This window comes from Dicentrarchus labrax, unplaced genomic scaffold (assembly GCF_905237075.1).
Source record: "Dicentrarchus labrax unplaced genomic scaffold, dlabrax2021, whole genome shotgun sequence".
In the NCBI taxonomy this organism is placed as follows: domain Eukaryota; kingdom Metazoa; phylum Chordata; class Actinopteri; family Moronidae; genus Dicentrarchus; species Dicentrarchus labrax.
This window is the reverse complement of record NW_026136714.1, coordinates 1,257,083-1,277,745: the sequence shown is the minus strand read 5'-3', so window position 1 is coordinate 1,277,745 and position 20,663 is coordinate 1,257,083. Positions and strand designations below refer to the sequence as shown.

General features: G+C 43.3%; 1 protein-coding gene and 1 long non-coding RNA gene across 5 annotated transcripts in view; one reads left to right on the top strand and one right to left on the bottom strand.

Annotated features, from left to right (window-relative positions):
* Positions 1 to 20,663, top strand: part of ncor2 (nuclear receptor corepressor 2) — a 108,830-nt gene that overhangs the window by 13,256 nt on the left and 74,911 nt on the right. For all 4 annotated transcript variants that reach the window (XM_051423326.1, XM_051423328.1, XM_051423327.1 and 1 more), the window contains exons 2-4: positions 7,774 to 7,969; positions 8,756 to 8,871; positions 16,147 to 16,324. In XM_051423326.1, the coding sequence (XP_051279286.1) occupies positions 7,865 to 7,969; positions 8,756 to 8,871; positions 16,147 to 16,324 (399 nt within the window). In that variant the 5' untranslated portion in view covers positions 7,774 to 7,864. The remainder of the gene's footprint in view (positions 1 to 7,773; positions 7,970 to 8,755; positions 8,872 to 16,146; positions 16,325 to 20,663) is intronic.
* On the bottom strand, positions 6,209 to 6,706 carry LOC127376424 (uncharacterized). Its single transcript, XR_007887512.1, has 3 exons — positions 6,603 to 6,706; positions 6,398 to 6,450; positions 6,209 to 6,280 (listed from the first exon to the last, which is right to left on the bottom strand). It is a non-coding gene; the product is annotated as an uncharacterized LOC127376424 (long non-coding RNA).

The window sequence follows — 20,663 nt, the reverse complement described above, 5'->3', positions numbered from 1 at the left end:
TAATGCGTTAATTGAAAATAGGAATATAGAATAAAAAGAAAGATGGCTTCTCGTTAAAACCAGTTTGGTTTGGCAGTATTTTGATCTAGTAGAAAATGAAAGTAATGTTGTGTGTAGTCAGAATAAAGTGATATATTAGGGGGAGGGGACAGCCTTATGTAATTTCACACAGTGTCGCTGAGGCAGCCCGGCAGCAGGGGAACAGGCAGGAAATCCAATAGCTGCTCTGCTGTCCAGCCTGGATACAGCTGGATGATCACATCTGGAGGCACAGGCCGGCCAATCGCTGGCCCCCGTTCGTCCCTCTCTCCTCCTCCTCCTCCTCCTCCCGTCTCCTCTCTTTTACAGTCCGTGTGTTGAGACGCTGCTAATGATGGATGTAATCTGCTGAAGAATAGAAGTGTGCCATGTGATTTCTGCCTCGTGGATCATATGTAGCCAGTTTTATTGCTCCTTTCTGGTTTTTTTTATAACAATAGACAAAACGTGGTTAATACTTCCTTTTTAAAATAACCTTTTTGATATATTTTTCTTGCCGCAGAGAAAATCAAAAGAATAAAGTGTGCTCCACGTTAGTACTGATGTTTCTTTTAACTCAGTACACCTGACCTATGGTTGTAGGAATAGCCTCCACCTGCAGCCGCTCCACACTAACCTCCTACCACAGCTTACATGTCCAGTCTCACGTTTTCCTGTAACACACCATCCATCATCCGTGTTGTGAGAAAATATCACATTTCCACAAAAAGAAATGAAGTGTGTGTCCTGGTCATCCAAGTTATAAACTCTCTAGCATTCAGCAGCAGTCGCACAGGCTCTGCGTTACGCTGCTCTCTGTTTCAGTTAGGTTTTTAGACAGGTCATTTTTAAGTCTAGACTGGATTTGTAAAGGTTTATAGGCTGCCGTGCCGCTATCCTGCCTTGCTCTGTGCACACTGATGCAGCTCAGAACAGTACAGTGACTCCACTGACGAAATGAGAGGTGATTCGAGGGCTTCCCGACCGGTGATTTGAATCATCGCCGTTCACAGGGCAGCCCTGAAGTGGCTGCAGAGCTCGGTTGCGCCAGCAAAGTGCTAGTGGCTAACGCTGCAGTACATTTCGTTGTCTGCCTTACTGTTGTTGTGAAACTGAAAACATCAAGTGTCAGATCTGGTTATGATGGATGGCTTCTTTCAAATTCCCCTTTTTTTTTAAGGTGCAAAGAGTCTCAGTTGAGATCTGTATTTGCCTTTTTTTTTTTTTTTTGGCTGAGGAGGAAGAAGCACTTCAGTTTTTAATGGTTGTCGAACTGATGCTCACATCGTTTTAGCTACAACCTAAAAATGATCTGAGCAACATAAGCTGTTGTTAATGTGTATCTGTCACATCCTTCACACTTCACTTCCCAGTAATAGAACTTTACTATATGGAATCTTTTAAGTGTAGAAATCACATTGTAGATGTTCGATAATATGTTTCTTTTGATGCTAAATTATCGAGCCACTGCTTTAAATTTATTAAGCCCCCTTTGGTCCACGTTTAGTGACCGTTTATACACAGGGCTGTCGCGGTACTGGCTGCCTGAGATGCAGTGTGACTCTATCACTAAATTCACACCTGAGAATGACAACATCGTACAGTAGGAAGTTAGGTAGCCTCAACGTCACTCGCTCTGGAAAAACTGCTGACTGGAAACAGAACGCAGACTCGTCCGCTGATTATCCCCGTTTACGTCCCGCGGCTCGCTAGTGTTTCAGTTTAAGCAGTGACCCTGTTAGCTAGCGACTTTCAGCCCAATATGTTGAATAACTGATGACTTTTTTTCAGCTGAAAGTGATTTACTACAAGTAGATACTGAGATTAAAGGTAGTCCGGTTGTACCCCTTACAAAAGTAATTAGCAAAAACACCAAAAATGTCGATAATATCACATACAGTGCTGTTGAGTTTCCTCTAAACCACTGCAGGGGAAATTCCTTCACTGCGAAAGCCCCATCTATATATATATATATCTATATCTCTCTATATATATATATATATCTATATCTCCATATATATATATTTGATAAACGCTAAAAATAATCCATGTTAAAGGTCTCTGGGCTGCCTTTGTTTACATTTCAACACATTTCCAGTTTCATAATGACTTTTTTTTTTTTTTTTTTTTTAAATCCTCGCTGGCAGCTGCAGCCATTTGTTTTGGGGCGAATCACACTGTCGTTAACATGATGGTAAGTGCGCCGTTCAGTCAGAGTCATAATGAAAGGTGTGACAGGCTGTGGTTTTGGGGGAGATGATTGTAACTCTTTCCGTCAGACAAATTACAGCTGTGCCAAAGTTGACTGGGTGTTCACACTTTTCTCACAGTCCCTTCAGTTGCTGACTGTGTGTTGTGACCGCTGACTTCCTGTCTGAAAGTTGAGTGGATGTTAGATCAGCTCAGGGTGTCGGGATGTTCTTTCACTGTTTGGTGCTTATAGCAGTGCTCTAGCTCTGCCTGCCCGCCTGCCAAAATCTGCACTATATATCAAGCTTGCACACAGGCAACAATTATATCACCTGCTGCCTTTTACAGCCTTCTCTCTGTTAGCTAACATTTGGTTTTACTTCCCTGTTAGTAACTCATTCTCTTGGCTGTCTGTTTGCTCAGTAATGGGTTTTTTGATATGTATTAAATCTGTATTCAGCTTGTCTGCCATGTAGGGCTGCACAATTAGTAGGAATATTATCGTAATTGCAATATGGCAGAAGTACTGTAGTGCTGCAGAGATGCCCTGGTCTATAAATATTGTTCTCACTTCTCATGATGTAAGAAAACATGGTACAGACCCCAACAAATGTCACATCGTTGGGATTTTTTCAGCAAAAATGAAAATTGTGATGCAAAAATGAGCAAAATTGTTATTTTTTTTTACATATCATGTAGCTCTACAACTACTATTTTCAGTATTGATCAACCTCTCGATTATTTTAATGAAAATTTGTGAACAATTCTCATCGTAGTTTCCCAGAGCCCAAAAAGACGTCTTCAAATTGCTTCTTTTGGTCCAACCGACAATCCTAAACCCAAAGACATTTGTTTATATCATAAATTATGAAGTAAAAGCAGCAAATCCTAACATTTAACCTGGAACCAGCAAATATTTGACATTTTTGCTTGAAAGATTACTGAAAATATCCGCCAACTAATGTTCTTTCCATTGAGTAATCGATTAATGGATTAATTGTTGCAGCTGTACTGCTATATTTAAGGTTAAAAGTGTACCCACAGTATATAATATCTTACATTACGGCCCTGGCACTACATTGATCTTGTGTTGTGGTCCACTTTAATAGTCAGTAGGACCACGTCTACTAGGAAACGGGCATTCTGCCCTGTCAGCAATGTGTTGGCAGTGTAAAGGGCGTTGTACTAGGGTTTGGCAGATCTATGAGTGGTTTTACTTGCTCTTGTCCAACCGTTAATTTAAAGGTGTTTGCAATCACCTTCCCATTTTTTTTTACTGCCTGTTGTGCTGCAACTTCCTCCTCTTTACTTTGCTGTGTTTGGATTAAACTGTTGTCGACACACACGGGGTGGGGGGGAGAGTGAGAGAGAGAGAGAGAGAGAGAGATTTTTATTACACGGAAAGCAGTCAGGAAAATATTCCTGGGTCTCTTAAGAAAAAATCAGTAACAGGCTTTGCATGGTACCCTGGGTAATCGCAGTCTCCATAGCTGATAAAACAAAATATGGGTGAGGTCACACGGTAAAGGCTTAAGGGGTTTTCGCTGTAAGGAACTATGCTTACCACACAGATTGACCTTGTTTCTGCGCCCTGACCTTAAAAAACCTCTTGGGGCCCCAATACTGAAGCTTCAGCGGATTAATTGCGAGAGCTTTGTTTCCATGTTAAATTTGGGTGGATGGGAAAGGGGGGGGGGGCGAAGGGTGGGAGCAGAGCAACCAACAACCGCAGATGAGTGTTGAAGCCAGGGTGCAACAGTGAAGGTTAAAACAACTTGTGTATTTTACCAGATTTCGGCCAGTCGCAGAAGTTCTTCAAGATTTAGTTGTACAGTACTTGCCCCAGCACCTAGTTTGACTTTCTGTGTGCGTCTTATGGCCCCCGTGCTGTGAGCAAAGATGAGGCTCGTTTTGAAAATCGGCGTTCACGTTCATGTGCAACGGTATCGAGGCAGAGGGGTGAGTGAGTGAGAGGCTAAGCGAGCGAGAGCCCTCCTTGTCCAGGGCCCTTCGGTAATGAGGCTCCAGGGAGATAAATCCTTATGAGACCTGACAGGGTGCCACATTCCTAGGCTGAGAGTCCTAGCAGCCCCCCACCTCCCCCTTTCCTCCCCTGAGCTCAGCTCTCTAGGGGCACTGCTTTATAGACTTCTGATGTGGTTCCCAGACCAAGACTCATGCCCACTACAGTTCACTCATCTGCCTTTTTTACAACAGCCACATGCATTTGAATGAACGTCTCTCCTGGCTGTCATAATTGCACAAGTCCGTTCCTGACAGCTCAGTAACCTTTAAGTATAAATACTGGCATATTATTTTCAATGGGCATATAAGTAACAGAGCCCGAGTCTATCGAGGTCCAAGCTCTTATCAAAAAATATGTTACAAGCTGCCGAATGCCTCGTACTCCCGTTAAGAGCCCGAGTGTCGAGCTACCAAAGTCAGACAAGGCTAAGAGATTTGATTAACTGTTTATGTCAGTAGTATTAGACTGTTGTTTGAAGTCAGCCTCCTGCTCTCCTTGGCAGGCTGGAAGCCGTCTGTGTGTGTGCTCTGTGCTAGTATTTCCACAGCCCATTCCTAAAATGGAGAGGGAGGGTGGGAGGGTACGGGGGTTGGTGGAGGGAAGGAGGGAGGGGGTAAGAGGATGAAATATTGGCTTGCACCGCTGAAGGCTGAGGCCCACTCTGCTCTGTGCTGAAGACGAAAGCAAAAGAGCGGGGAGAAGGAAAAGCACGCTAGAGTGAGAGAGAGTGAGGTGACTGAGTTCATTCGCAGTGTTGGCAGCGAGCCATCAACTTGCCTGTGGGTGTCTGTAGCGGTGCCAGTGCATGTGTTTAGCCTCTCGTCTGGAAGGCCCCATTCGCCTCAGAGTTTATGTCAAAGCTCTCTCATTGTGTTGGCCCTCTCATCTTGATTCAGGTTTTTTTTTGTCCTCTGCAGATCTTGTGACTGCCTTCAGACTTGTTTTCGTCCTTCTCAGGGGAATCTCTCTGGACTGGACGGCCATCAAAGGGAGGCTTCCAAGGAGGGATGGCTTATCTCACCCTTCCTTTGTCTCGCCGGCCTCTTTTTTTCGGGCCCTTTTTTGTTGCGCATATTTGCATTCTTTGTCAACATCGCGAGTTTCCCTCATGTAGTATTTCGCCAGCAGTGAGGTGTGCTCAGGGACTTTAGCACTTCCCTTTGCGTGGTTTGTTTATCCAGGTCTGTCTGACCAAAAGATGAGTGTGCACCAGTTTCTTGAAAATATTTGAAGCCACAGTTTAGACTACTCGACACAAAGGCAAAGTCTGTAGCCGGTGTGAGAATTTCTGCAGCGTTTTCCTATCTCATGGCCTCTCTTGAGCCCTACGTTTACAGAGCTCCTCTGTTCCTTAAAGCCAGAGCCATGTTCAGCTGTTTGTAATAGAGCCCTTTTGCGTAACTGAAATCAAGTGACACTTTGTGTTTGTGACAGTCGAGCAGGAAGGAAGGGTAGATAGTGCCACTCTTTGTACTGCAAAAAAAAAGAGTCAAAACTGGAGTGGGACAATGGAGGCTGGCACACTGACTCTCGAACTATGCCAGCGATGTAGGCACCTTTGTGGTGTTATCTGGTCTCAGGTTCATGGTGTTATAAAAAGTGCTTGTTAGCTGGTTGCAGAGGTCATTACTCAAGCCCTGTCCAGGTTTCAAGGGACCACTATGGAGGAACCAGGCCACCAGTGGAGATAGCTGACCTGGCATAAGTGCTAATGGGCTAATATTACAGTTTATAGACGGCCAATGAATGCGAGTCCGACCAAGTGTTATTATTTTAGTTTTAAAAGAAAATTCCTACATTTTAGTGTTAAAATAAGAGTGAGACACAAGTCTTGTTCAGTACACGGAATAAATAACTTCCAACTTCACAAAAACAAATAGTGGCGTACTTAACCATACGATGGATAACATTAACAGTTGCTGCAAACCCGCTCGTCTTCCTCCGTTTCATTCCTCTCCTGTCGCTGCCTGAACCCCTGTGTCTTCATCCCCAGAGTCAGAGTCCTGGTTGGAGCCGCTGTGGTCAAGTTTTTCTGCGACTGTCCGACTAATAAAAAGACTAAAGTTAACCCCTAGCAGACAGCTGTACTGTTACGGTATCACTAATCCACAGCCGTTAAACATGATTAATTTCATTTATTAGAATATACATATTAAGTCCTACCTAGCATCCGGCTCGGGTGAGGATTGTGTGTTCACATCAAAATACAGAAGCACCTAAAATAAACAAATCTTAGATCAATAAAGAACACAAGCTTGCAGTGGATACACTATTAATTCAATTGTAAGTGTTATATTTCCTTAACATTCCTTGTTGTTGTGGTTATTAAGTAATCATTTCTTTTCATTCCAGTTTCAAATCTCATTACCATCATGTATAAATTAAATGCGTGTGAGGTCGTCTCAGTGGCGGTGACTTTCCCTTTCAAAACTGCAGTTCACCCAGAGCACTTTGCTGTCTTGTCAAGACTTCGATCTGTGCCATGTTGAGAGCCCGTGTTTCTGCCACCGTGCCGCTTGTTGTGTAGCCTCGCACAGCGCCAGGACATGAGCTATGAGACAGAGAGAGAGAGAGAGTGTGTGAGAGAGAGAGAGAGAGGCGTCATTAGTCGGAGGCCCATAGAAATGGCAGGAGTCCTAATTTCTTTGTTGGCAGGAGTCACAGGGACACGTCATGAGTACTAGTCCACCCACTACTACTATCACAGGCGTTTAGTGTCTGAGAAGAGTGCAGTAACAAGCTGGAAAGAGCTGAATGTTGTACTGACATTGCATTTAAGAAGTCTTCAAATACATTCCCATTGATGGTTTATGAAGTTATTTTCATATTTCAGCATTGTCTCCATACAGTTATGTTTGTCTGTAATAATAATATTATTCATCTTGCCTCTTTGTTTTCACTCTCTACCTCTGTGCAGAGTAAACACCTCTTCCCGTAGCTTTTACAGCATGTGGGGGCGCGCTACAGCGTTTTACTCATTCAGTCTTTTCTGGTCAATATGACACACGCCTCGTAGATGAGAGACCGCTCTAGTTTGCATAACGTCATCTGGAGTTAAAGTCTAGTGCCCCGACTCTCAAGGCCTACATGTCTATGCTTCATTGAGTTATTTATGTTGCCTCTAAAGCCCCCATTAAACTCCTGAGTATTTTTGGTTTACGGGCGAACTGCTTGACTTGGCTGGTGTCTGTCTGTGTGTTCTCAGTGCGAGGACACTGGGCCATTCACTAAGCGGCAAAGGAGGGGTTCGGTCTAGCAGGTGCAGGGACTCTCACTCCTTTTACAAGGAGCAAAAGACTGGGGGGGGTGGGGAGCAGCTGTGCTAGGGAGGTGATGACATTCTGATATCCGGAGAAGACAGAGATACACACTTTTCATCTCCAGCTACTCTGGAGGCCGCTCGCCAGAAAAGATCCAATTGTTTCCGAGCAACAGTCACGCACGTTGCGTAATGTTTCATGCATTGTGTTTTTTTGCAGGTATGAAGGTGTTTGAAATGTCTCACGGCTCATCTGTTTCTTTTGTTGTTCTCTCTGCAGGTTGCTGGCTAAGAGAAACAGCCGATAATGCACGGCATCTGCTCCGGAGCCACACCCACTTCCTGTCTGTAGAGGAAGCGGCTGTGCCAGCATGTCCTCTCATCCCCAGTCTGTGCCGTCGGGCCGGAGGACTGTGGACACACGGCACCTGCCAAACCCTGCCAGTCTACCACTGCAGCTGCAACGGGCACACACGGTAAGAGGAGCTCCGGCACGCGATGCATTAAATGGCGCCACCTGTAGTGCGTCAACTTTTCTTTGTAGCTCTGCCTCTGCCTGCTGGGTGGATATTTAGTAAACAGGGTATTACTCTGAACCACTGGAGAGGGCCTGACCTCAGGGGCCCTGACTGGTGTTTTTCCATCAGAAATGTTCCCAGGTTACCATGTTGTGCACACAGAACTGTTCCCTCATTAGATGTTTGAGTTGAAAGTTCATGTTGTCGTCGTGGAGTCACGTTAAGGCCTCCCCATTGTATCCACACACATCCCCTAATTATCAAGATTATGTTCTCCTGCGTATCACGGACAAAGCTGTCTGTGCTTCAAAGAAGAGGCCTCTAGTTGATGTAGAAGTTCATTCCGTTTCCTCCAGTGTTTGTGAGGCTTTCTGTTTTTTTGTTCTTGTATGGCGGGAGAATCCGAGGCTCCCCCCCCAGGATCCCCACAGCTGCACCTGTGGTTAATCCTACCACTCCCTCTTATCATCACATTCAGGAGGAGATGAGGGTTGACGGGCTGTGTCCTACAGTCCCTGATTGGCAGAGGCGCAAGTTTACAGTAGCTGCATGTGTTACTCCAGTTGTGTGAGAAACAAATGGAAGGAGAGGGAGACATGAGGGATGGAGAGAAAAGCAGAAACAAGGCAGGGGATGGGAATGGAAATAAATATATTATTTTTGGGGTCTTTGCATCATTCTCAAGGAGAAAGGATACTGTATTTTGTTCCATACTGTGACAACTTGTTGTTGCTTGTGTTCCAGGAATCGGGACTGGTTGACTACCACTCTCACCATGCCAGGGACTACAGCTCCCACCTGTCCCAGCCGCATCGCCGTCGGCCTTCCTTACTCTCAGAGTTTCAGCCTGGGAATGAAAGGTAGGTGCACCGTGCTCGTAATGTCTGTGCTCGTATGGTCTTTTCATTGTTTCAGATGGCAGTGTGATTAAATTCTGGGTGCCCTTTAGCTGTATCATTTATTTATGCTGTATTATTTACAGTGTAAATATAGTAGCAGGGTGTGTAAAAGGAAAAAGAAGTTACATGAAATAACTACGTGAACATATACCTTTTTAACTGAATCAATTTATTCAGCATCGTCCTCTGCTGGGGATTGTAGATGAGATATTTTCACATACTAAGTACTGCATTACATTACCGCCCATTTTTAGAAAGAAAGTTAATCTGTGGCTTATTAAAGACATCTTCTCTATCTTTTATGGATTTGATTGTAGTATGATGTTGCCTCAAGGACCACAAAGTATTGACGTTATTCTTGACATTTTGTAGATATGTGTGACTTCTCTAAATCAAATTAACAAACGTTAACAGTGCAGTTAAACCTTTGTGCTCATATCCAGCATTGATCCCCCCCCCCCACTTTTTAGGGATGGATACAGTAATTATTGCGCCAGATAAATTATCAGCCAATAATTGGAAATGTAGATCTTGTGTTATTCCGATAAATCATCAGTTGATGATGATAATAACTCATCATCCTTACTCACTACATCTTAGCCTTTCTTACCTTCCAGTGTGCGTAAACTACAGCTTATAAACTTCTTTTTAAAATACAAAACTGTGAAATTATCTGTTATGTTATCGGTATTGTGTATTCCTTTTTTCTTTGCTTTTCACCTAACTCAAAGTTAATAACTTCCTGTTCTAGATGGTGTATTTTCTATGTCTATATCTATATAAGATATCTAAAATATTCTAGTTCAGTTCTACACTAGTATGGTTTCTGGAAAACTCCACTTATTAGCCTCTGCATCACCTGATTGACGAGGTTGCCTCTGTCCTTGCCTACTGTGGCTTTCACTGTCAGTCAATGTAAGAATTATATAACATTCAGATGAAAATGGTGGTACTGCCCCTTTTTAATGTATTTGTCCTTGTTGAGTCTCTGCGACTGAGGCATGCTCGATGAAAAGCGTCATGCAGGCTGCATTTTTATGCAGTATTACTCTACTAAAGCCTCTGCCTGTTAACCCTCCCCCAATGTAATCCTTATGTAATTGGCATCCGCAAGCCATTCCTCTGTAATGTTGTGTTAAACGGCTCTGCGGGGCATTGAAGCTTGTAGAGTTTTTGCCATCTTCAATAGGCCAACTGTAAGTCAGGCAAAGCATTGTATGTATAGCACTTTCTCTCTGGAGGCTCAGGTCTTGTACCTATCAGAGTTGTTTATTATTTATATAGCCAATGCTTTTTTGGAGGATGAGCCTTGATGAGTACTTATGAATAATTTATGTGCGTGCCATGAATTTTGCATGATGCACAGAGGATAAGAGGATAAATCTAGAATATTTTCTTCTCCTCAGTTGATTTTCTCACATATGTTAAAACATGAGCAATAAGTTTACTGGAAATCGGCTGGCAGATATTTGTTACATGACGTGCGCGGAGTGGGAGCCGTCTTACGTAAATATGTCAAACAATTGGAGTAGCTTTTTAGCTGTCGGCAGATGGTAGAATGACTCTGTACCAGTGTGTGGCCTTTGCATGTGTTGTTGGCGTCTTTAATTCAATCGGACGGGATTATGGGCTTCAATGTAAAGCACAGAGCTGTGTGTTGGCCCTGTTTTAATAGTTAGCATAGCTTAGCCCGCAGTGTGGGAACACCGGGTCATGGGTTGATACAGAAATAAACACCACACTGTTCAACTCCTACCCACCAGCTCCTGATTTGCTGACACCCTTCATTCAATCACCGGTGCTTTGGCAGTCTCTCTCAGTGTACGTAAAGCCGGTTTCTGCAGGACAGATGCCTTGTGCAATTTCTACAATGGGGCACTGAGGTTGTTTTTCAGTAGATTAAAAAAAAAAAATAACCATCATATCAAAAGGGGAGACTAGCAGTTAGCCCACGTTTCTTTGTGGAGACTGTGAAATAAACCGCTGGTCGTGGTGGCAGGCGTCTGTGGGTGGGTAGTCTTTCAGTTGGAATATATCAGGCATTCAGAGGGCTTAGAAACGCATCTGAAGCCCTGATTCTATGCGCTCATTCACGACTCTCAATAGTGTAATTCTGGCCTTGGCAATCCTTCAATCTATTCTCCTCTCAGATACTTGTCTTTTCACAAGTCTCAGTAATTGTGCACACCGTGTCTCCATTTGTGGCGAGCTCCTGGTTGTTCATGCTCTGACTGAGAATGCGAGCACCAACATGGCCTCAGAAACTGCGCTTTCCTGTAAAGGGGTGACATTGCGTCTTTCTCAGCACGATCGGTATCATCCGTCTCCTCTTTAATTGTCTCAGACTGAGGACAAGGTGAAAATGTGCCATTTGGTTAATGCTCCAGATTTACCCTAATTACAGGTCAGAAAACCACTATAGTATAATCACTGGTGAGCCACTGTGCTAGTTGTTTGTTTCATCCTCCTCTTTTTACTCCAGGCAATATCTCAGCCACTCCGCCTCTTCCCATCTGTCTGAGATCACCCAGGCTACTTGAGAGTACATTTTATAGTGAGCATAACAAGACAGAGAAACCACTTAACAGGGTTTCTTTTCTGGCCGGAACAGAGAGTAGGGTGCAAACAAATCTGGTGCAATAATGCGAAAACGAGTTTGTACCAACGGCCGTGATTATTCTCGTCATTTATTTATGTGAACTGTCAAAAGTGGTATTTTAAGGCTTCTGTTCAGACCTTTTAGTATGTGTATCAGTGGCAAATATTCACACAAATGGTTCAAAGAGGTGTGATCTGTACTTGATTATTATGTCATGTTACCATAAGTGTGATTTTTAGTAACACTTTTTAAAAATGATTCCGGTAATTGAAGTTTATTTACATATTTACTGACTAGTGGTGTAAAAAAAATATCAAAACACTTTGTGATTTTGTTTCGTGATGTTTTATGGATTCTCAAATTGTTTGATTTTTGTGTTTAAACGCTCAACCGCTAGATGGTAGAGATGGCATTTTATACGCTATTGCTCAGTATATCATGGTGAATTTTCATTATCTGGATAATTGTGAAGATTTTAACATGAGTAAAACCTGTCTAGCTGTCTAGTCTTATATTGATTTATTGATTTTATTGTGAACGAGGGGATTAAACCCACATGTTTACAGCCTGTCACCACAGCTGAAGCCTTTGTATTTCCTGCAAAGGGAGATGCTTATCGGAGGTGCAATGCAATAAAAAATACTTGTTAAGTAAAGTACAGTTTGTTTTTGTGCCATTTTAAGATTTTTAAGCAACTAGTAGGATTATTAGGATGATCATGGCCTAAAGATTTCGTCCCACGCCCACTAGAGCTGCACGACGGCAACTGTGATCGGATTTAATGCTTCACTCGGCACGAGTCAGTGAACTGCGACAGTGACGGTAGCTTTAGTTACCTGGCCGAGAGGTTGGAGGTGTGCGGCGTGCGGCCTGCGGCTCTTCCTCTAACAGCTCACTGTGGCTGCTCCTTCTTGTTCCATTACTGCGAGACATATTTCAAACTGATCCGCTGTCCAAAAAAAACTGCGTGTTTCTCCAGTTAAATGCTTTTAATGTGAAGCTGCAGCAGTTGTCAGCAGTAGCTTAATGCAGCAGGTTTTTTTCCAGGAATAAAAGCCTCTAGGTGTGCAGTAATATGACAGCTCAACTAAAACATCTCGATCACCTGAAGTGGCTGGCTGTTAGTTTAGGGAGCGCTCGACTGAGAGTTTTCTATGAGCAGAGCATTTTAAACGTCAATAATGTAGACGATCAGGTTCATTTAATTGTGGGAAGCAAAAACCAGGATTGCTGTGATAAATACAAATGTATTTTAAATCAATACATTGCAGAATATTGAATCGTGACCCCTGTATTGTGATACTTATTGTATCACCACAGCCCTATTTGTCAGTTATTTACATGTTGTTGGTTTCTGTAATCTTTATTTTTTAATTTGTAATAGTTATGTCAAAAGGAAACCATTTAAGTTTGAAAAAGGAGTTTGAAAGCCAATTATGATGCATACAAGAATCGCTTTTCCCACCTCTGTCTACAGTACAATCCCTTGTAGATCCCAAAGTTACCCTTCCACTCTCCATAACATATCAGATTCTTACAAAATACTGTTTATTTATGTCAGTATCCAGCCTTTAGCGTATGTTAATATCCCTGTCTGTTGTTGTTTGGCTGGTAGTAATGAGGTTGAGTGGAAAAGTTGAGTCCTTGAGCACATTTTTGCAAGTTTTCAGACTCCGCCCATCGTCCCTCCTCTCCTTCGTCTGTGCACGTCGTCAGTTTCATTCATCCCAGCTGTGGTGCAGTTAGCGTGGCTCCTCTGTTAGCCGTCCCCTGCGCGGTGCACAGCTGGGGAGCAACGAGGAGATTGGCAGCCGCTCAAACGCCGTAGTGCTTTCACAAGAACAGACTGCTATCTGCACACACAATCTCTGTTCTCGTCGTAACGGGGGCCCAGTTCGTTAGAAAGTAATGGAGCTCTTGTGGGGATGTTGTGCTTGTGTTGTGCCCCCCCCCTCCCCTGTTCCTCTCCTCTTCCTCCCCGCTACCCCCACCTCTACACACACATCTTTCTCTCATCCTCCAGACAAATCCTCCCCAGGGATCAGATTATTCTGCACGCTCACAAGAGGGACAGGGAGAAAGAAACTGGGAGAGAGAGGGGAAGGGAAGAGGAGGGGGGAGTGGGTTAGAGCTTGATGATGTGATTATGTAAGTGCCAAACCTCTATGGAGATGAGGAAGTGTGCGACTGAATGAGTGAGAAAAATGTGTTCAGGCGGGGGTAGTCACACACCATCTGGGTATTAATTTTGCCCCCCCGCCGTTATTTTTTTTATTTTATTTTTTTGTCAAGGTACAATTTAGGCAATCACACAGATAAGCATGCACAATCCATTGCTCCCTTCAGCAGCCCATGACACCTTTTTAAACACGCAGATTTATCCCTACATATTACATAAATGATGCACATCTCCCCATATAAATCTCTCCTGTAGTCCGGGGATGGTCTCGATCATTACCCCACCAGCACCCTTCCAGCCAGAGACGAGGCTCCGTGCTCTTTGGCACATAAAGAAACCACACACTAGGCCATTGTGGGCCTGCACCAGCAATTATGGTTGTGTTTTCCCTCTTCTCTTCAGAAGCCACTTCCATTTTGACACTGGCAGCGAAGTCACTGACATTCTGGCATCTGCCTCCGGGGGCGAGACTTGAGAGAACCGTTCCCCCTCAGAAAAGAACAGAGAGCCATTTACAAGTGGGCTAATAAAAATTTCCCAGATCTATTTAGCTAGCCGTTAACGTTCGGAAGCTGTCATTTGACTACACGCGCTTTTGCTCGTTGCTGGCTATCGCCCTCCCCCACCCCCACCACCTCAGTTTATGCGGTTTCATGAGCAGATCACATTACAGTATGGTGCTTCCCCCCTCCTCCTCCACTGGCTGACTGTTAGTGTAATTGTTAGCATTCCCGGCCAGATTCCAGATCAGTTCTAGTTTTGGGGTACAGTTTAGGGAGTGCCATTGCTCGTACTGCAAGTCTAAACAAAGCACTTTTTTTGGGGGGGCTTTGTGTGTGTGGCCATTGACTGCCTAGCAAAACCCCACACAAGAGCCGCTCCACCATACGCTGCTATATTTGAAACCATTAGTTGCTAGTGTTACAGTGAGTCACCATTTCCAATTTTCCTGCTTCCCTTTCTTTCCACTTTCCAGTACCGAGTGACCCATTGCATGCTCCCATTTTGCAGAAAAAATGGTCTTCAGTGATTACTTTTATAATGATTTAGTTTGAACCAAATCAAGCCAGCTGGCGTTTGTGTGTGGGCCTTGAAACACAACGGTAAAGATTTGGGTCAGCATGATCTAAAGCTGTAACTGTCATCTTGTGCTTTCCCTACAAATGTGTCTTTGTGTGGTTAAATGTAGCCTAGTGTAAATGGGATTTGATTAGGCCATCGTGTTTTAAACAAAGCTAGCATTGAGCGATGCCGCGTCTCTCACTGTGAATATTGTCTCAACGCTACTGGTGTCTTCACATCTCAGTATCAGTTTAACGTGACACACATAATTATTATTTTTGCTTTTGTCCATTGACCTAGTTGATTATGTCGCTTTCCATTTGCTTCAGCTTTTACTAGAATGTGTGTGTGTGTGTGTGTGTGTGTGTGTGTGTGTGTGTGTGTGTGTGTGTGTGTGTGTGTGTGTGTGTGTGTGTGTGTGTGTGTGTGTGTGTGTGTGTGTGTGTGTGTGTGTGTGTGTGTGTGTGTGTGTGGGGGTCTGACTATGAACGTCTGGTCTAGTGTTTCAGGCAAAAGATTATCATCAGACTTAACAACATGGTCCTTATCGTCCATTAGTTCTTTATTGGGACTTGTCCCTCTCTCCTTCTGTTTGGAATTTGGGGGTCAGCCATGATAGTGAAGTCACAACCCACCTTACTCTGAAGGGTTTAACTTGAGACAACAATTGTAGCACCTAGACTGGCTTTGTTGAAAAATAAGAAATGGTATTGGAACATCTCTAGCTGTGGATAACAACCGTGTAGTAGTTCTGTTTTATACCATTTTCTAGAGTCCACTTGGAGGACGTGTTCCCCTGCAGTGTAGAGGCTGTGTGGACAGTCCTCATGGTCACAATAAATCGGTGGTACACTAAAGTATACCTGACCCTAGCGTGCTGTCACGTACTCGGAGTATAATTAAAATTCTTGCTTATTTTGTACTTTTTTGGCCTCAGCTGTGCTTAGAGCTAAATACCACTGTACTCTCCTTCCATGCTAACTTTGGTATGTTCACATGTCTACAGTTTGTCCCTTAACACGCAAGTTAACTAATGGATCTAACATTAGCCTTCTTGCTATTTTAGCATTCATTTCAAAGTGCAGCTGGGGCTCAATGGGTCAATATTTCTACAGTCATCCTAAAAAATAAGTCCCAAAACTGATGGACGTTTGTCCTCCGACTTCCACGAATGTGAGAAGCTCTTAGAGAGTCGTTTACAGTGCCAGTGTGGCTGAAAACCTGATGCAAGACACCAATATATCAGGAAAATACTTACATCAGAAACTGTCATAACTGAACAAGGTTTGTTATCACATTAGGAACTGCTGCCTGCAGCTTACTGTCTATATGAGGTTTATCAGGAGCTTTCAGTGCTTTCCTCTCATCTGCCACGTTTGTATTGTTTCTGTTGCAGAGGACAAGAGCAGCATATCCGCTATGACCACATCTACCTGCAAGAGCCCAGCAGCCAATCAGAGGTGGAGTATGCAGAGATAAAACGGCCTCGCTTAGAGATGGGATCAGACTCTCTGATGAGGCCTTCGTCCCACCGGCCACAATTGCCTCTGGGAGGGGCTGAGGATATGGCAAAGGTCAGTAGTCACTATAGAATACAGAACATGATACACAGCAGGATGGTCAACAAGCAGATTACATAAACATTGAATGTTTAGCTATTGTGCTAATGGAGGGCTAAATGTATCGCAGTGTTTTTGATGTTTTTTAGAAATTCCTAATGAATATTCAGTGACCACTTTCTCTCTTTCATTACGCCTTTTTATTCTTGAAATCTTTTGTCTTGTGATTAATCCTGCCAGCCCTCCTTCAGAGGCACAAAGGATATTATTAGACACACAGCAGAAGTGGTAGAAGGAGATTCTGAATTGTAGGAGATGGAGCTGTGCGAGCAGCAGTGGGAAGACTAAGGCAGTTGTGAAACAGCAATTAATAAATAATAGAGCTCTGACCTAGATTTCAAAAGAGTGAGGATGAAACTGTGTGAACTGCACATCAATACGACTTGCTTGCAGTGTAGAGCTGCTGATGGGGAGGTGTTCCTGACATTACACAGAGCGCCAGGGGAGGCAGACAGCCAAGGAATGGTAAATAGATACACCAATAACAGAGGGTACAGGAAAAAAAACATTGACTCTTAAGCTAGCAGGGAAATATTCAGGAATGCCAGCAATTCCCCTCAGAGCACAGAGGCCTGCAAACTAAAGCCATTATATAAGTCATGTCAGATGCAATCATTGCATGGAACAAGTGCACAGAATGATAGTGGGGGATATGAGCGCGGATACAACTGAAAACGAGGCAAAGGGCAAGTGTAGGGGAGGCTCAGATAAAGTGCAAACGGGAAAGAGAGGAGCAAGGGACAAAGACCAACAGGAGAAGAGGGAGTAGGCCAATAGAATCAGACAAAGCCGATGCTTGTGTGATGACTCACATGGACAGTAAATCAGAGGGACAAAAGCAAGTTTTTGTTACAGTACGCCATTGTGCAGTCATCCTGATTTTAAAAAAAAAAAAAAAAAAAAGGGAATATATGAGATCCTTTTTTAAACGGGTGCTCTCAAACATTTTCCATGCATGTCAAACTTGCCTTATATGGCCCAAAGAGAGAGCAGTGCTTATTGGTGGTATTTATACAGCTGTGGAAATCCACATGTGACAAAGCTGACTACCCCATTCAGACCAAAAACAGTGATGCTGGTCAATCCACTGTTTGGTGTTCTACCTGAACGGGTCAACACGAGTTAGCTGACCCCCCTTCGGGACTAGCACCAGACCAATAAACAGACTGGGCTGAAGGAATGTAAAGAAACTGCCATACAAATATGTGAAGATTCAAACCGGTGAGATGAAAAATGAATCTTGGTATCAAGGTGCAAAGATCGGAGTTTAACCTTTACTAAGAAAAATAGATTTTTGCTTTTAGGGCTGCACAATTAATCGAGATATTATGGAAATCACAATATGGCGAAGCAGCAATTGTGAATGCAAATGAAGTACTGTAGGTGCTGCAGAGATACCCTGGCCAACAAATCTTGATGTCCAGATTTAATAAAACATGTTTGTTTAGTATATACACCCAAAAAACTTCACATCATCATGATTTTAATAGTTTTTTTTTAATGAAAATGTAATTTGTAATACAAAAAAAAGGATCATTCTCACACTAATTGTGAATTATATGTCAAAATAATAATAATATGATGCTTTTACTATATCGTGTAGCCTTAATTGTTTTGCAGTTTATACCCTACCTATGAAATAATAAAGGATTCTATAATCTGATAAAAAAAATGTGTGATGATAAAAAAGAAGAATCTCAGTCATAATTTGACTTCAAGCTCACACAAACAAAATAGTGAGAAAATCATATTGTAGACCCAAATTGTGCATCGTTACATCCATACTGGGCTTCCAGGTAATTATTGGCTGATCACAGATAAATCGGTGTTGCTATATAAAGCTGAAGGGTCGACTCACCGTTGAATCACTACGCTTTGTGTTGTACACCGAGCAGTGCAGGAGCAACTGCAGGGCCAGGTTATAAACCCTACAGAGTCTCAGAATGACTTCAGATTATGATTGCAGCGGAGAAGGGTAATGGGCGATGGAGGGAAGCATGACGGAGGGCAGCGTGACCCGTCTCCCTCAGCTCGAGTGGAAAGTCTCTGTCCATAAACAGAGTGTTTGTCCTGCACACCTACGATGTGTCACCTTAACAGCCTGCTGCGTGCTGCGTGGGCGCACTGGTGCTGAGGAGTTTTACTCCATTAGAGTTGAAGACATGGACACAATTCGGTCGGTGCCATATAAGTATCGTTGTTCGGAATCCAGCCCTAGTTTTAACTCTGAGATATAATGCACAAATATCAGAGAGTCCAGTTCTTTCCTGGTTGGGGAAACCAGACCTCTTATTAATCATCATTTAGCTGACCGAAGTTTTGCACAATACTAAACATTTTCTCAGTTCACTCCTAAATGGGAAGTGCACGCATGTGGGGGGAGCATTATGATATAAAGAAGGCAAACGGTGAAAGTGAAACTCGGGAGGTTCAGTGTAGTCACAATATGACTCTGTATCTGGGCCGGTGACCTTATTGGCTCAGGATGTTCAGTAATCAGAGACAACACATGCCCAGTAGTCAACACATCATTGGCTCGAACAAGACTGAGTGTCTGCATCCAGAACGTAGTGCTTTGGTTTTTGAACAGCAGCCACATTCATTCACATCATTACTGCCACTTATAGTAGATGTAAATAAACCATAATATAAAGAAAATAGTATATAATTTATTTTTTTTGGGAACATTTTAAATACTATTTTCATCTGACCCACTTGCTTTCTCCTCTTTGCTCACTCACTTAATTATTGTTACAGTGATTACAAGTCTGGGAAAATAATCTATAGTTACATGACGACACCCATTGAGGTCCACGTTTAGTAACCTTTCAAGGCAATGACGTAGAATTGACATAGACAGCAACAAAAGTGTCTTGCATTTTAAAGATTTTTGCTTTTAAATCTCAGCCGTGTTTTGACTATAGAGACCTTTACAATGAGATTCAGCTTTAAAACCTAAGGAAATGTCACCGCAGTCACCTCGGTTGCAGTAGCTTTTTTGCACCTGCTCATGTTAACGCTACACAAGAGAGGGAGAGAGAGGAAGAGAGAGAGAGAGGGGGAGCGCTGGATGTCCAAAGGAGAGGGGCTATTGTGAACTTAGAGCACACACTAGCATGAAAACAGGATGTCTACGGCTTTATTCAACCGTTGTCTGGAATGCATACACTTAAGACTACGTGACTCAGTCGCACAGGCTGTTGCTTACTAAACAGAGCACACTGACACAGACACGCTTCAACACCCAGAGGTAGTTTTTAAAAAAAATAACAACCCGATACACGCACAGCCGGAGACATCACGCAGTGGTATGGTTCTAAATGTAACCGGGGTTGTGGAGGGCATATAAGCTGTAAGCTGCGCCGGGCCGAGGGCTTAGCTTGACCTTTTCACACTATGTCACAGGTGTAGTAGCTGCTGATGTGCTGCCGTACTGTCGACGAGTTCAGAGGACAAAAGACCGGAGGGAAAACCTGACTTGACTTGGAAACTTGGACTGTTTTCCACTTGAAATATATCATATTTGTCATAACATCAAATCCCCCCCGTGGTTAAACACTCTGTAAACATTCGCACATACTGTCCTTGAGTCTGCAGCAGAACAAAGAAAGGAATTAAAGCTTCATATACAAATAATACTGTTGAACACGACGCCCCTCCCAAAACCATTCAATGATGAGATGTTGTGTAATGATATCTGTTTTTTACGTCATCATGATTTTGTCCCTTGAGAGAGATTTCCGGCATGCTGAGCTGTAACACAGGTCAGCAGGGTGTTATCTGCAACCCACGGATGTTGTTGGACACAAAGTCAAACCATCCTAGGAGCTGTTGCATGGTGGATTTCTTTTTTCTTTTCGTGATTAACCGGCTTTGGCAAACTGGGGCTTCATCATCTAGGACATCCCCTCAACATCCTCTGGCACTGACATTTTCAATCACAGCAGGTCTACGGGGCTATAATGCTGCCTCCCTAGTCCAGATCAGCCCACTTACATAACCTTCATTTCAGACGTTTAAAAATAGCCCAGAACAAAAGCCCAAGCTCAATCACACGTCATTTAGGGCTATAAACCCTAGAATGCTCACATACATGCACACATACAGTCACTAAGGAGAGAAATCCTGCCCCATGCAGAACAAGTGGGCCCTCTGTTACCATTTTGCGTGTTGTTGTTACATAAACAGGCACATGTAATGGCAACTTCACTTCCACTCTTGCCTTGCATGTGGACGGATTACTGAGAATTGGCTCAAAGCATGATCTACCAGCCTGTGAAAAGAAAACAAGCGT